This window comes from Aspergillus pseudoviridinutans (genome assembly GCF_018340605.1).
Source record: "Aspergillus pseudoviridinutans IFM 55266 DNA, scaffold_7, whole genome shotgun sequence".
NCBI classification, from domain to species: domain Eukaryota; kingdom Fungi; phylum Ascomycota; class Eurotiomycetes; order Eurotiales; family Aspergillaceae; genus Aspergillus; species Aspergillus pseudoviridinutans.
The window spans coordinates 987,252-1,001,508 of NW_025091287.1; the positions used below are offsets into that span (position 1 = coordinate 987,252).

General features: G+C 50.4%; 7 protein-coding genes across 7 annotated transcripts; 5 read left to right on the top strand and 2 right to left on the bottom strand.

Moving 5' to 3' along the window:
* Positions 1 to 130: 130 nt before the first annotated feature.
* Asppvi_009672 (rRNA-binding ribosome biosynthesis protein RPF2) lies at positions 131 to 1,195 on the top strand (the record flags this gene model as incomplete). Its single annotated transcript, XM_043305521.1, has 2 exons — positions 131 to 144; positions 217 to 1,195. The coding sequence occupies 2 exons, from the start codon at positions 131 to 133 to the stop codon at positions 1,193 to 1,195; spliced, it is 993 nt and encodes a 330-aa protein (XP_043161456.1).
* Positions 1,196 to 1,885: 690 nt separating this feature from the next.
* On the top strand, positions 1,886 to 2,851 carry Asppvi_009673 (Tim17/Tim22/Tim23/Pmp24 family protein; the record flags this gene model as incomplete). The annotated part of the gene is made up of 6 exons (XM_043305522.1): positions 1,886 to 1,900; positions 1,969 to 2,084; positions 2,164 to 2,190; positions 2,248 to 2,461; positions 2,518 to 2,741; positions 2,794 to 2,851. The coding sequence occupies 6 exons, from the start codon at positions 1,886 to 1,888 to the stop codon at positions 2,849 to 2,851; spliced, it is 654 nt and encodes a 217-aa protein (XP_043161457.1).
* Positions 2,852 to 3,702: 851 nt separating this feature from the next.
* Asppvi_009674 (uncharacterized protein) lies at positions 3,703 to 4,308 on the top strand (the record flags this gene model as incomplete). The annotated part of the gene is made up of 1 exon (XM_043305523.1): positions 3,703 to 4,308. One exon carries the CDS (start codon positions 3,703 to 3,705, stop codon positions 4,306 to 4,308), a length of 606 nt encoding a protein of 201 aa, XP_043161458.1.
* A 989-nt stretch (positions 4,309 to 5,297) lies between these two features.
* Asppvi_009675 (uncharacterized protein) lies at positions 5,298 to 6,065 on the top strand (the record flags this gene model as incomplete). The annotated part of the gene is made up of 1 exon (XM_043305524.1): positions 5,298 to 6,065. One exon carries the CDS (start codon positions 5,298 to 5,300, stop codon positions 6,063 to 6,065), a length of 768 nt encoding a protein of 255 aa, XP_043161459.1.
* Positions 6,066 to 6,794: 729 nt separating this feature from the next.
* Positions 6,795 to 9,071, bottom strand: Asppvi_009676 (acetoacetyl-CoA synthase; the record flags this gene model as incomplete). The annotated part of the gene is made up of 4 exons (XM_043305525.1): positions 6,795 to 6,953; positions 7,011 to 7,351; positions 7,410 to 8,898; positions 8,958 to 9,071. The coding sequence occupies 4 exons, from the start codon at positions 9,069 to 9,071 to the stop codon at positions 6,795 to 6,797; spliced, it is 2,103 nt and encodes a 700-aa protein (XP_043161460.1).
* A 746-nt stretch (positions 9,072 to 9,817) lies between these two features.
* Asppvi_009677 (ureidoglycolate hydrolase) lies at positions 9,818 to 10,567 on the top strand (the record flags this gene model as incomplete). Its single annotated transcript, XM_043305526.1, has 1 exon — positions 9,818 to 10,567. One exon carries the CDS (start codon positions 9,818 to 9,820, stop codon positions 10,565 to 10,567), a length of 750 nt encoding a protein of 249 aa, XP_043161461.1.
* A 178-nt stretch (positions 10,568 to 10,745) lies between these two features.
* Positions 10,746 to 13,940, bottom strand: Asppvi_009678 (mismatch repair ATPase MSH1; the record flags this gene model as incomplete). The annotated part of the gene is made up of 3 exons (XM_043305527.1): positions 10,746 to 12,505; positions 12,567 to 13,488; positions 13,578 to 13,940. 3 exons carry the CDS (start codon positions 13,938 to 13,940, stop codon positions 10,746 to 10,748), a joined length of 3,045 nt encoding a protein of 1,014 aa, XP_043161462.1.
* Between the last annotated feature and the right edge of the window lie 317 nt (positions 13,941 to 14,257).

The window sequence follows — 14,257 nt, forward strand, 5'->3', positions numbered from 1 at the left end:
AAGCTTATCGATAAGCGGTGCCAAGACATTTCCGCCAAAACTTTTCGCTCCGCTTTTTTCTTCCTCGACCAGGCAAGTTGGTGATCGGCGAACATCCAAGTTTTCGTCGTTGGAAGCAGAAGGAATCAAAATGCTCAGAGAAGTGTAAGTCTTGTTCTGGAAGCAGAATTATTTGTCTATTAGGAGAGCACCCTCTGACTAGGTCTTTCTCAACAGCAAACCCAAGAATCCGCGCACAGCGCGCATTCTGAAGGCCCGCGAGCCCCAGCTCATCGAACCCCCCAAGAGAACGCTTTTCATGCATGGCTCGAAATGCCCGACGGCACTTAACACAGTCCTGAAGACATTTCACTCGCTGACGATTCCCAACTCCGTCCTCTTCCACAAGAAGAACGAGAACATTCACCCGTTCGAGAGCGCCGAGAGCCTCGAGTTTCTCGCCAACAAGAATGAGTGCGGTATCGTTGTTTTCGGAAGCAGTAGCAAGAAGAGACCCAACTGCCTGACTGTGGCGCGGATATTCGACTCCAAGCTCCTGGACATGTGCGAATTGATGCTGCTCCCTAACCCGGACGGAGACTCAATCCCTGCGATCAACAACCTCAAGATGCAGATTGGAATTGGTTTACGGCCTATGCTGCTGTTCACTGGTACTGCGTGGGAAGATTCCACCTCTACCGCTCACGTTATGCTGAAGAGCATGTTTGTTGATATGTTCAAGGGCGAGGAGTCGGATAAGATCGATGTCGAGGGACTGCAGTATGCGTTGATGATCGCCGCTGAGGAACCTACCGATGGTCTGGCTCCTATTATTCATCTCAGATGGTACAAGCTTCGGACAAAGCGTAGTGGACACAAGCTCCCCCGCGTTGAGCTGGATGAGATCGGGCCCAAGTTCGACTTCAAGATCGGTCGTCTGCACGAGGCACCCGAGAGTGCTCTGAAGGAGGCCATGAAGCAGGGCAAGAGACCTAATGAGAACATGAAGACGAAGAAGAACATTGGCATGGACGTCATGGGTGACAAGATCGGTCGTGTGCACTTGGGCAAGCAGGATCTGGCTGGCCTGCAGACGAGGAAGATGAAGGGTCTGAAGCGACGTGCTGGTGTGGAGTCTGATGAGGAGGATGCGGAGATGATGGATGTGGACGAAGTCTCGGATGATGAGGGACGGAAGAAGGCGAGAACGGAATAGACTGCTGTCTCCGTTTGTCTGGCGATGTTTTTGACGCATGATACTTTGTCTATCTATACCGCATAAGGCGTTCAGGTGGTTTGGTTTCTCTGTCGAGTCGTCGAGCAGATCGATCAGTTTCATTCATGGTCACTATAGCTTAAAAGTATCCAGCATATATCAAAATGATTTTATTCGTCTATTAACCGAGCGTACTACTTGCACTATTTGAGATGCTTCTACATTCCTTCGTTATTGGTCTAGAGCAAGAGTCAATGTTCAGTTCCTTCTCATCATCCTGCCACCTATTTAAACTTTTTGGGTTCAAATTAGCTCCGATCTAAAGATAAACAACTCGACGGTCCCTCTAATACGTTATTCGAAAAGTGCCTCTCTATCTTGATACTGACAACTGCTGGACAATATATAATCACGTGATATGACGTCTGTGCTCATGGTGGCCTCACATGCCGAGGATCATTTGCAGTTGCGCGGGTGAAGCGTAGTCCATTAAATACCGTTCCCCCGCCATCTGTCCTGATGATGGGATCATGCCCATCCATATTTGTACCTTATCATTCCGTTCCTGGTAGTTTCCTAAATCTATTCCTTCCTACATCCTGACCTCCCTGACACCTGGTGTTCTCCGTCGGTAGACATCAATCCAATCCGTCGCTGGTCCGATCAACCTACCGAGGTCCCGCAGACACCATGGATGCACTTCTGGTATGCTTGACGCGCAACTCGACTTTGTCAATCCAGCTATATCGCACACTTTTCTGATCGCTGTCTAGTCTCGCCTGGATTCCTTTGTCCTCGACCCCCAGCTCGCCCCCCTTCTGTCGCTCGTCAAGGGTGCCCGCAATGGCATTATATATGGGTCGAAAGTGCGGTTTCCGCACGCTTTAGTGTACGTCCGAATCCGCTGGCGGAACCACGCAAGCTTGACATTGAGAATCCAGCTAATGCGAGATATCTTTGTCTTACAGAATGATCTTCCTCTTCCGCTCTGGAACGTAAGGCGATCCTATCGACATGCCGAGTATTGCCGAAATACTGATTTTGGGATTCAGATTCCGAGAAAAGGTCGGGCTCGTCCTGAAAGCCACACGCCAGCATGCTCGGAACCTGGCGACGTTTGCTCTTATATATAAAAGCTCCATGATAGTTCTGCGCAACGTCAATCCTGCTGGTGTCGGGAAAGAAGGCCGCTATGACAGCTTCTTTGCGGGTCTGCTGGGAGGATATGCAGTGTTTGGTCGACATAAAACAAGCATTACCCAGCAGGTGAGATCAATTCGAAGTTTTAGAAGGGGAGAATTGAAACTAACGAGCCTGTCCAGATCGTCATATACGTATTTGCTCGTGTAGCACTTGCTCTTGCCAAGCTTTCTGTCCAGCCGAATATGCACCCCCTCTCCTCCTTGATCACTCCCGAGTCGCGCGCAAGAATCGAGGCCAATGCATGGCCAGTATTTGCAAGTCTCAGCTGGGCACTTGTTATGTACATCTTCCGTTGGCATCCAGAGACGCTTATGTCCAGCCTGAGAAGCAGCATGGTATACATGTATGTCGTAAACCTTATCCGCACGATAGCTTCTGATACTAATGCTTTTCAGCTACTCCGACTCGGATCACTGGGATTCATTCCGCAACTTCTTGATACACAACAAATAGACGGGCCCTCTGGGTTGTCTTTTCTATTCAGTGTTTTACTCCTCGCACCGCTGGTCAGGAGGTCTGCATACTTACCATGGAGTATACCTGGCGCATAGAATGGGTACACTGTCCGTTTTCCCTTCTTGTTCATATACTTTATCTCATGCGAAGGGCTTKGATTGCCTCCACATGATTCAGGACACGGTGACTGTGTCTAGTCAGCTTGACTTGACGAATTAGCTGGGATCCCTGCCGCAGGCGGATAGGGGAGATAGTGTTTATGATAATCAGTATAGAGGACTTTGTGAAGTGACTTCACATTGTTGAAAGAATAAACAGCTAAAGTATGAGGTCACTTTTCCAATTATGTTAATTTCGTGTCTGTTACGGGTGGGATGTTCTAGGAAGCCTAATCAGAACATTCCTGTCACCCAGTCCAAGTAAAGGCCTAGAGCCAGCGTATTTCTTCACTGTGCACAGTACTTAAAGCTTCAGTGAAACTATAAAGGATATACTGCCATTATCGAAGCAGACTTTGTAGAAGTGAATGAAGCTTTTAGTACGTGCCCTAACCCTATACTCATGGAGTCAGTCTGCAATAGACTTGAAATGGTCATGCCATAGAGGCAATTCTCAGGTTCTACTAAACAAGCACTGGATTGAAAGTACTTATCATTAACTATCAGTCAATTTACGGGCATGATGAAGGAATTTGACCTAAGGTAAGGCACAGATTCACTTCTGTGAATATCATTCCGTATTCGCTGATCAACAAGAACTCACAGGACCTCCTTATGATGTCCTCAACTTCATCCTCAGAAATTTTCTATCCTCTTTTTTCAGCTTTTCAATAGGATGACGAATTCGATATGAATCCAGAAGTGAACAGAGCCAGTGACCCTGATCCAAACGGGGATGTCATCCTCGTGGTATCCCCACCAAAGCAGCCTCGCGCATACGCCCCCTCCAGGCTTTATTCAGATGAAGAGGCAGGAGTCGTCAGATACCGAGCTTCCTCTAAACATCTGAGCTTGGCTTCGCAATACTTCGAAAAGAGGCTGAAGAAAGAATGGGGCGAGGGCGAAGAACTGCAGAAGAACGGCTGGATCGAGATGGACGTTCCCGATACCGATCCTGAGGCGTTTTCAATCCTGCTTGATCTAATGCACTGCCGCACGCAGGAAGTTCCTATCTCGGTGATCTTTGACGAGTTGGTCGAGCTGGCTGTCCAAGTCGACTACTTCAAATGCCACGGAGTTCTGGGGCTGTATCCGGCGAGATGGATCGAACCGTTGAAGGCGAAACGTCCCAACACTTACTGTGATGAGACCGTCAAGTGGATTTTTGTTTCCGGGGTGTTCAATGATTGCGAGCTTTACGCATCTGTTACCTGCTTGGCGATACGGCAGAGCAAGGACTTCATAAACACGCTGGATCTTCGTATACCGCTAGCTGTTACAGGTGAGCCCATATGAGCCATCTTAGAGATGTTACGCTTACATAGAAAGACACGATCAATCTGAAAAGGAAAAGTCTGCTGTACCTTTTACTCAAGGATGTGGAAGTGAGGCGGCATAAATTAGAGAATGGCCAGATTACCTGCACTTTCGAGTGCGACTCGTTCAGACTAGGGGCACTTATGAAGCAAATGAAGGCCCACAGACTGCCATGGCCCCGCGAGGACGTCGATTATAAAGGCCTTGCACCAGAAAGCGTGGCTAGGAAAATCCTCGAATTCGAGAAGCCGAGCTCTAAGGTATCTTGCAAAGCTCGGTGCAGTGGACTTCTTGGACCTAGAGCAATCGAAGAGCTCATTTACCATCGAACGAAATCATCTGGACTCATCTTGATACCGGAACAATGGCGTTGACATCGTCAGAAGGACTTGAAAGTACATATGTGGTTGGACTTGGTGAATATCCCTCAGGTGATTCTTATGTATTCATTAAGTAAAACACAGGAATTGAATGTTCTCTAATCCTTTCAGATGCATTATCACATTCACCTCACCTGAGAGGCAATTTAACTCCAGTTTAACCCAGTACACGTAGTGAATTTCCTAATTCTGTTCATATATTGAAGATTTAATTCTCTCAGAAGCCCATTCTCTGGTGCTCTTGACATACGTTCTCCTTACCAGTGAGCAAATCATCAGAATATGCTGACAGAGTCTGAGAAGTACTGGTGAAGCGAGGTTAACAACACCAGCATCGCTATACCAGCACTCTACTCTTCTCTTTCTAACAACAGAACCGCTATCATTCGCTGTCTGACCATCTCAACCTTTTCTTCTCTGGCCTGACCGTCTCAACCTTCTCTCTCTGAACTGAAGTTCTTAACCTTCTCTTCTCTTCATCAAGGAACTCCAACTTACTACCTGCAACAGCCTCCTCTGAAGGGTGAGCATCAAGTATGAACCTCCTCACACATCACACTTCGCCAGACTTTATTCTAACAAGATAGGATGAGCGGTACCTGCCACCTGATTGACCCTTCTGGCGATGTTGTCCTAGTCCTATCCGCACAACGACGAGCTCCCTCCGAGACCAGCCCAGCAGAGGAAGCAACACAAACCAAACCGGTGCCATCAACTTGTCCCGCGTCTACAGAAGCCAATAACAATGCTTCTATTAAAAAGAATGCAGGAGGAAAGCTTCCTAATCCAAAGGACGGAGCAGCAGCAGTAGTTGAAACACCCCAGACACGCTTCAAAGTGTCATCAAAACATCTGACTCTGGCGTCAAACTACTTCAAGGATCATCTCAAGAAACGTATCTCTCCGGCTAGCACTGCCGACGAGCCAGGATATGTCGAGGTCCATATGCTGGACAGTGACCCCGGAGCATTTCTGATTGTCATGAACATTATACACAATCAGGGCCAGCAGATCCCGAAAGAAGTTGACGCAGCGATGCTGCTGAAAGTTGCCGCTGTGGTCCGCTATCTCAACTGTCAAGAGGCATGTACCTTTTTCTTTGGAGTCTGGATGAAGCGGTTGGTCGATGAGAATAAAATAGTCTTCGACACATGGGATAACTGCTTGAAATGGGTCTATATCAGCTGGGCTTCCAATCGCCATTCCTTGTTTACAAGCTCCACGAGTGCCGCCATGTCTCGGAGATGTTCGTCGTCTACGTACCCTGCTGAGCTCAATCTTCCAGAGCATATCAAAGGTATTGTTGCTAATCATCTCCTACACCTCTTATCGGCCTACGACGTCCCAATCCGATGAATTCAAAGTGCTGACGTACAAACCCTTTTTTAGATGACATTACTAAGGGCTGGAGGACTGCAAGTGACAAAGCGAAGAGAGTGCTCTTGGCTGAAACTGCACGCCTCAAGGGCGAGACCGTTCATTGCCATTTCTGCTGCGACTCTCTCCACCTCGGGGCTGTAATCAAGGCTACAAGCCATAGGGACACTGCCCCGTTATGCTCGGTGTACGAAAGCCTCAAGTCAAAAACGACTCATTGCACTGCTGGCAAGCCACAGTGTGTTAATGCCGCATCTTTTCTTACACTCAAATCTGCGCTCGCCGAAGCATGCAGGGGAGAAGGGCTCATCTTGCAAAACTACCCGTTGAGTGACTGATTGCTGCGGTCAAAAAGAGTTATCAATGCTGAGAATCACTGCGCGTCTTGCTTCTACTCATCCTTTCTTGTTAATAAGGTGCTCGTGCTATTGTTGCGTTCCGTGGGCTTGATTCTCTCTGGCAACCTGATACCCTTGCTTCTATCAAAGTCTCATCTGAGTTCGTGACCTTGTGGATTTTATGCGCCCCCCAAGATGGTCTTTGTGTGTGTGATTTTCGGACTAGGTATGGATTGTCCAGTTATTAAGAGCCGTGTGCTTGGCCACGAGTGTTCATAGTCAAAAGCATGCAAATTCTTCTAGGCTAGTCCACCATTAAAAACGTGTGGATGACTCCAAAAACTAGTGACTCGTGTAAAGCCCACTAGTGCTACAGCTTGCTCTTGACATCGACCAGCTTTTCAACCTCCACAAACTGGTAATAGTAATCTAGGCTCTGCGGGTTGAGCAGAGTACCCGATGGTTTGATCTTCTTGCCAGATACGATCTGCTTTACGGGTAATTCTACCTTCTTCAGATTCACCGTTGTCTGGGCCACGTTAGTTATAGTTAAGTCAAGTCTAAGGCCGTAAAGAGGGGCACGTACCGGAATCTCAGGCGTCTGGAAGACATACTTCGGCACATGCCGGGCACTCAATGCCTTCCTGATTGCCTCTTTCACTCTAGAGACAAGCTGCGGCGTGAATTGGTATCCTGGCCGCATTAACAGGAAGAGCATGACAGATTCGTCGGCGTCGGTTGGCCGTCGCTGGCCGACGCAGATCGAATCCGCAATCTCGGTAGAGAATTGCGTGTCGATTACGTTGTAGATCTCGGCGGATCCGAAGCGGACGCCTGAGGGGTTGAGGACACCGTCTGATCTGCCCAGGAAGAGAATTTGCTTTGTGATAGGGTGGATGCAGATGAAGTCGCCGTGGGTCCACACATCTACGCATCAGAGGTTAGTAGATGCGACTGAGGGGCTGGCTATAAGAACGAGACTTACTGTCAAACCGAGCAAAGTAGGAGTCAAAGTACTTCTGTGGCCCGTCATCGCCCAAGAATTTGACTGGCATAGTTGGAAATGCTGCGGTGGCTACCAACTCTCCTGGAACGCCATCCGGAACGGCAGTGCCTTTGACGGCGGTAGCACCCTCATCCGCCTGATCGAATACTGCGATAGGAATACCCAGAGCTGGACCTTGGCACCCGCCCACATATAGAGGAGTAAGCGGATTCTCCAAGCCAAAGCAGGCCGCGAGATCGGTGCCACCGGAGATATTCGCCAACTGGGTATGGGATGGGAAACCCTCGTCGTAGAACCATTCAAATAAGGATTCTGAAAGGACCATGCCGGTGCTCGTGACGATGCGGAGTGCCCTGAGATCTGCAATGTCTCTTGGTCGTATGCTGTTCTTCCGGAGCTCATGGAGATAGCGCGGTGATGTTCCGAAATGAGTCACTTTATGCTTGCCCAATAGCCCGATGAGGAACTTGGCGTCCGGTAGGAAAGGACTTCCATCGTACAAGATGGCTTTGCCGCCGAACATTAGTCCTGATATGGCAGACAGATACATGATCCACCCGGTGGTGGTGTATTGCAAAACCGTCGAATCTGGTCCGTGATCACGGTGCAGCCGAGCCTCCTTGTAAGTGTTGAGTATGACACCGCCTACTCCGTGAACGATGGGCTTGGGTTTGCCAGTTGTACCTGATGAGTACACAACTAGGAACGGATCCCGAAACCCAACCCTGACAAACTCGAGCTTGTCTGACGGAGCCCTCGCAAGAAAGGCTGCAACGGGTTCGGTTTTGGGCACGTTTGTCACATCGACTGGCTGGCCTGGGAACCGTGGCACCGCGATGATGCCTTCAAATTCAGGAACTTCCCGGAGACCATCGACAATGTCCTTGATTTTTGGCCGAAGATCAATCCGCTTCCCATTGTAGATTGCGAAATCGTCAACAAAGACGTACTTTGGCTTCAACTGGAGCAGACGATCGAGGATTCCCTTGACGCCCGTGTCAGTGGACGTTGACGAGAACCACGCTCCGAGAGCCGTTGTTGCCAGGAAAACGACAAGTGTATCGACGCTGTTACTTGCTACAGCGGCGACTCGATCTCCCTTAACGACGCCGGCTGCTTTGAGTGCTTGCACCATTCCTCCTGTCTTGCGTCTCAACTCGGCCCATGTAATGTTGGAAGATGGTTCCCCCCCTCCCTCCCTGATTTCTGTTAGAGCAACTTTGTTGTCCTCCTTGCCTTTCGTTGTAATCTGTAGATGCCCCGAGCTTGACCTCTCCGCCGAAAACAGTATATTCTCGGCAAAGTTGAGTCGCACGCCCTCAAACCAGGTGGGGATGCTGTCAATGCGGGCTGATTCATCGACAACAGTTCTGTAGGTGCCTTCTGATATGATGGGAAAGTATCTCCAGCAAAAGTCCCAAAAGGATGCACGATTATCCGTTGACCACCGAAAGAGAGAGTGGTAGTCCTTAGCAAACCCGTTAGACGACAATAGAAGTGCGTGATACTAGACTCAAATGTACGTACTGGAAGCTGAAGTCCTTTCTCTTTCTCCAACTCCGATTTGAACGCCCACATCTGAGTAGACTGTGGGCTAGGATGCTCCCAGAGCTTCCTCGGCAGGTCAGACGTTGAGGCCATTGTGATCTTTACTTGAGAGTACAATGGTGAAGTTGCTTGAATTTGAGTCAATCCTTGGATAGATTTTCTAGCAGTGATCCCCGGTATATTTATAGCAAGAAAAGACGTATCTAGCTGATTGGAGTCCGCTTATTGTCCCTATCAATGACAAACTGGCCTCGGTTAATGGCTGATACTAGTCGGTTTTTGCGGAGTTGCGGGAATGCGGGGAAGAAACGGGGAATCCACAGCTAGAAGCGTCTTGCTCAGACTGTCAATCCTCCTGCTGCATTTTGATATAGACCAGTGCTAGCCTGGTCTATGAGATTGAGCCAGAGTGCTGAGCCCTCTACTGTGGGTGTGCTGATAGATGACCCCCGACAGTCTGCCAACTGGTTAGAGGAGGAGTATGGACCATTGACGCTGGTGATCAACAAATTAAATCTCTTTTTGAAGCAGAAGAATGAATTGCATCAGTGATTAGCATAGGACACATATTGAAATCTCATTTAAGGCTGCGAAATGCGCCTCTAAATGGAGCCAAGGTGTAGTGTTGATGATAATCGGCTTCTCCCGAAGCTGCTTTTAGCGGCTGCCACCCACGGCGAGTGCCGACACTTGACGGAGTCATCGTCGACTGCTCTCCTGAGTTATTAACCCGGCGTTACTCTCAGCTTCTGCGAGGCTGGTCCTTGCAATTGCTTTCAAAGGAGATTTATACACTACACTTCCCCAAAGTCTCAACCCACCTGCAAAGCCAAAACACCATGGCGCCCATTCTCACCTCCAGCCCAACTCTCCGCATCACCCCCGAACCCTTCACCAAAGAGGCCTTCGCCCCCTTCGGCACCGCCATCAGCTGTCCTCTACCACGCGATCTCTCCTCCGCGCCTCCTCTCTCCTCTCTCCCTCCTCACGATCCCGCTCCAGTCGTCGCGAACCAATCCTCCGCCCTCAAGTACAGCCCCATCTCCCCACTGCTCGACCGCTACCCGCAATGTCCCAGCGGCCAGCCCTCCTCCGCCCGCATGAGCATGTTCTCGTGCTTCCCGCGCAAACTGCGCGCCGCCCAAGCAACAGGAGGGGAGTCTAGCGTGTTCGACGTCCGCATCCTGGAGCGACACCCCTTCACCACGCAGACATTCACACCTATCGACCTCTCCAGCCAGACCCGCGCGGGCGATGCGGAGGAACCATTCTACCTGGTTGTCGTGGCGCCGACGTTGAAGGGCCAGACGGCGAGGGCGACTACGCCTTCGGGGGACACCGTCACGATCAGGGATCCCCCCGACTTGAACAATGCGCGGGCGTTTGTGGCGAGGGGTGGGCAGGCGGTGACGTATGGGGTTGGGACGTGGCATGCGCCGATGGTGGTGCTGGGTTCCAGGCGGGTGGATTTTGTGGTTGTTCAGTTTGTCAATGGTGTGGATGATGAGGATGTGCAGGAGGCTGCGTTTGGGGAAGGGATTGTGGTTGATTTGGGGAAGAGTCGGACGTTGGGCGCTTCCAAGCTCTAAAACGCTTGGAGGTGGTATCTTTGCCTACGTCTGGAATGGAGGCCTTTGTCCATAGAGGAACTCATTTATGAATGTATTATGAATGTACGTTAAGCATGACTGGTTTGGTATCTCGAGCAAAAGTGCAACACACAAGAAGATAAGGTACATGTACATAGAGGGTCAGGAGTAACGAGCACTATGCGGTTGCTGACGCGATAGTATGGCTATCGCTGCCGCCCGAAGACCATGGAGCGCGGTTACCCAACGACTGTCGCACTCGACTGGCCATCTCTAGGGTCTCCTTCGGCAAGCCTGCGAGCTGTGCGACTTTGAGCGCATGGGAATTACGGTTCACTCCCTTGCGCAGTCGATGGACAAATGAGAACGACCCCGAGGCCGTCTCTTTCACATCGGTACAGTATCGCCCCAGGGCCGCAAAGTCCTCGGTCATGTCCGCCAAAGCATGGAAATGGGTTGCGAACAACGTCCGGCACTTGTTGCGGTAGTGCAGATGGTGCAGACAGGCAAAGCTGACTGCTGTCCCGTCTTCCGGCGTTGTCCCGCGGCCAACCTCATCCATGATGACAAAGGAGCGCGCTGTCGCCTGCTTCAATATGGTGGCCGTCTCGAGCATCTCCACCATGAAAGTGGACTGGTCTCGAAATAAATCGTCAGCTGCCCCAATGCGACTGAATATCTGATCTACAATGCCAATCTCCGCATACTCAGCTGGCACGAATGACCCAACCTGTGCCAAGATGGTGATGAGCGCATTTTGGCGCAAGAACGTGCTTTTACCGGCCATGTTCGGACCAGTGATGAGCCAGATCCTCTCTGAATCGCCCAAGAAGCAGTCGTTACTGACAAACTGTCGCCCTTGCTCCTCGAGCCCAAGCTTGACTGTTGGATGTCTTCCCCCAACGATTTTATGGGTTACTCCACTGGTGAGGATCGGACGCACCAAACGTTGTTCTTGAGCCAAAGTGGCGAAAGAACATGCAACATCAAGCTCGTCCATTACGGCTGCGTTGCGTCTGATCTTCACTAGGTTGAGAATCACTTCGCGGCGCAGTGCCTCAAAGATCGCCTGTTCCTCTTGTCGGATTTGGACTTTCACCTGGTCCATTCGGTTACCCAAAGCTGACCAGGCGGGAAGATAAAAGGACCGTGTCGACTTGGTTGAAGACACATTCCGTGTTACACCGAGCTCCTCTAGAGACTGCTGGGAAATTTTCGCTCCTTTAACATGGCAGATATGTCCCAGGCCAGGAGTCCATTTCAACGAGAGGGCAATTGATCCGACGGCCTCGCGAAGACGTTGAGTAAGACGCGTCTTTTCATCCTGCAGTCGGTCCAAGGACTCATGTAGTTCAAGAAGAGCTGCGCTGGCATTGCGCCTCATGATCCAAGTGTCCAGCGCGGTTGTTTCTTCTGATGACGTCTTGGATTGATCGCTGTTTTTAGCTCTCACTTTTTTTGGAAGCGCCTCCACTTCTCCAGGAAGTCCCTCGCTCATGGCTACTTCCTGCGCCAGAATCGCCGCTTCAGCAGCCGTATCATCCTCAAGACGCTGCTTCTGCAGTAGACCTTCTTCGTCAATGGCAGCTGAGATCTGATCCGCCAGCGCGTTCGGTCCATCCAGACAGAGTCGACCGGTCATAGCTGAGAGACTACGCTTGGCATCGATGGACTGTATATGAGGCGGACTGTCAAGCCGGCCGTTATCTTGGCTTGATAAAACCATCTTGATCTCTCTCGAAGCCTGGATGGCCCTGGCAAGACAGATCAGGTCGTCTGCGTCTCCTCTTCCCAAGGTGAATTTCTGGACCAAGCGTTGAGCATCATAGCTCCGCTTTAGCAGTTGGATTACGCTGTCGCGTAAATCACTATCCTCAAGAAAGACTGATACAAGGTCGAGTCGTTCGTTGATTACCTGCAATGAAGTGGAAGGAGATGCTACGAATATATCAGTCAATACGGCTGCAATCTGCAAAAGCCAGAACAGGGTGAGACATACTTAGACGATCTCTCAGCAGACGTGCTCCACTTCTGGTAGACGTCCGGCGCACCGCATGTAGTAAACTTCCCTTTCCAAAGCCATCCCGCGCCGTCTCGAGAATTTCCAGGCCTCTCAGACTGTTCCGGTCGATGTTCATAGACTCATTTAGATGTCGACGACGAGGCGGCTGAAGCTTCAGATTCAAGCCCTGCAGCTGAACTCTGATATACTCCAGCAAGCTATAACCGGCTGCGATCTCTTCCGGCGTGAAAGCATCAGAATCTTGGTCAGCTATTGGTGCCTCAAGCACAGAGCTCCACTGTGATACAGGTAGAATGTTGCTGGGATATGCGAAAAAGGTCATCAAACGATGGTCATGCCCAACCAGAAGTTGCAGCTCCTGCCCGATCAGATCCTGAAGTTTCTGGTCCACGAGTATCTCCCGCGCTCCGATCCGAGCAATCGCCGAAGGAAGCATCTGAGCAGTAGTTGATTGTGTGAAGAAATCGCCCGTGGATAAGTCGAGCCAGGATAAGCCTACGCGTTGGGATGCGGATGACAATATGTGCTGTTGCGCAGACAAATCATCCTCCTGTTGTTCTAATTGCGCTTTCAAGGCTGGCACGTCCATATAAACCGCCAGCAAGAAATTGTTCTCCGAAGGGTCCATGAACTTCTCGTCGATTAGGGTACCTGGCGTGATAATTCTGGCTACCCTGCGATCAAAGAGCAGACCACCCCTGGCTTTATCCTCAGCGGCGTTGGCAAACTCTTCGCTGATAGCCACGTATTTATTCAAGTCTTGGACCAGTATCTTCAAAAACCGATCTAGCTGAAAGAAGGGAAATCCTGCCATGGGAACAGGACCCGCGCTGGTCTTCTTGACGCCGACCTTCAAGTTCAGTAACGGAGCTAGCTCTTCAGCCTGCTCAAAGTAGAGCTGGAGAATCTGTCAGGGATCTATGCTGCCTTCAGAAGAGAGAATACGACTGTCTAACTCTACTTGAACCGCCAGTCCGAAGTCCGTACCTCGTAGAAACCCCCTACTCGAGTCAAAATAACACAATTCCTGAATTTCTGCATGTTATTCCGATGTCCCTGTACGACCGTGGGATATCGAGGCGCATCGTCCGTAGCGTCGTCATACGGCTCGAGTTTCAATGTTCCCTGCGGTAGATCCTTGACTTTGACCGTAGTCCTCGTTCTTGCCCCCCTTCTGAGCTCGAGATGAGGCGTTGGTAACGAAGCTCCGACGCGGGCGAGTGGACGGCGCGCATGGTGACAGATCGTTCGGTGCACAAGGCAACAATGCGCGGCAGAAGTGTCAATTTTACGGAGAGGATAGAATTGCGACGGGGCTAAACGGGCCAATCGACATCCATTGATGCGCATGGTCTTGAGCTGAGCAAGTCACCAAAGTGGTGTTGGTGTTGGTCTGGATGAGATGGCGGGCGGCGACAACCAAAGCGGAACCTCAAATCTCAGGTGTCACTCGCCAAACCTTCCCGCTTCGCCACTGAAATCTGCTGCAGAAGAACTTCCCAACAACTTTCAAACGGCATCTCCCTTCAACCATCCAACCACTACAGGCAGCTTGCAACCCTGCAATAACGAGTAAGCTTGCCTGCTGCAAGAGGATGATCCAGGTTTGTGAAGCCTTTACGGACACTTAATTATTTCCACAATTCATTTCTTGACGCAGGTGTGTC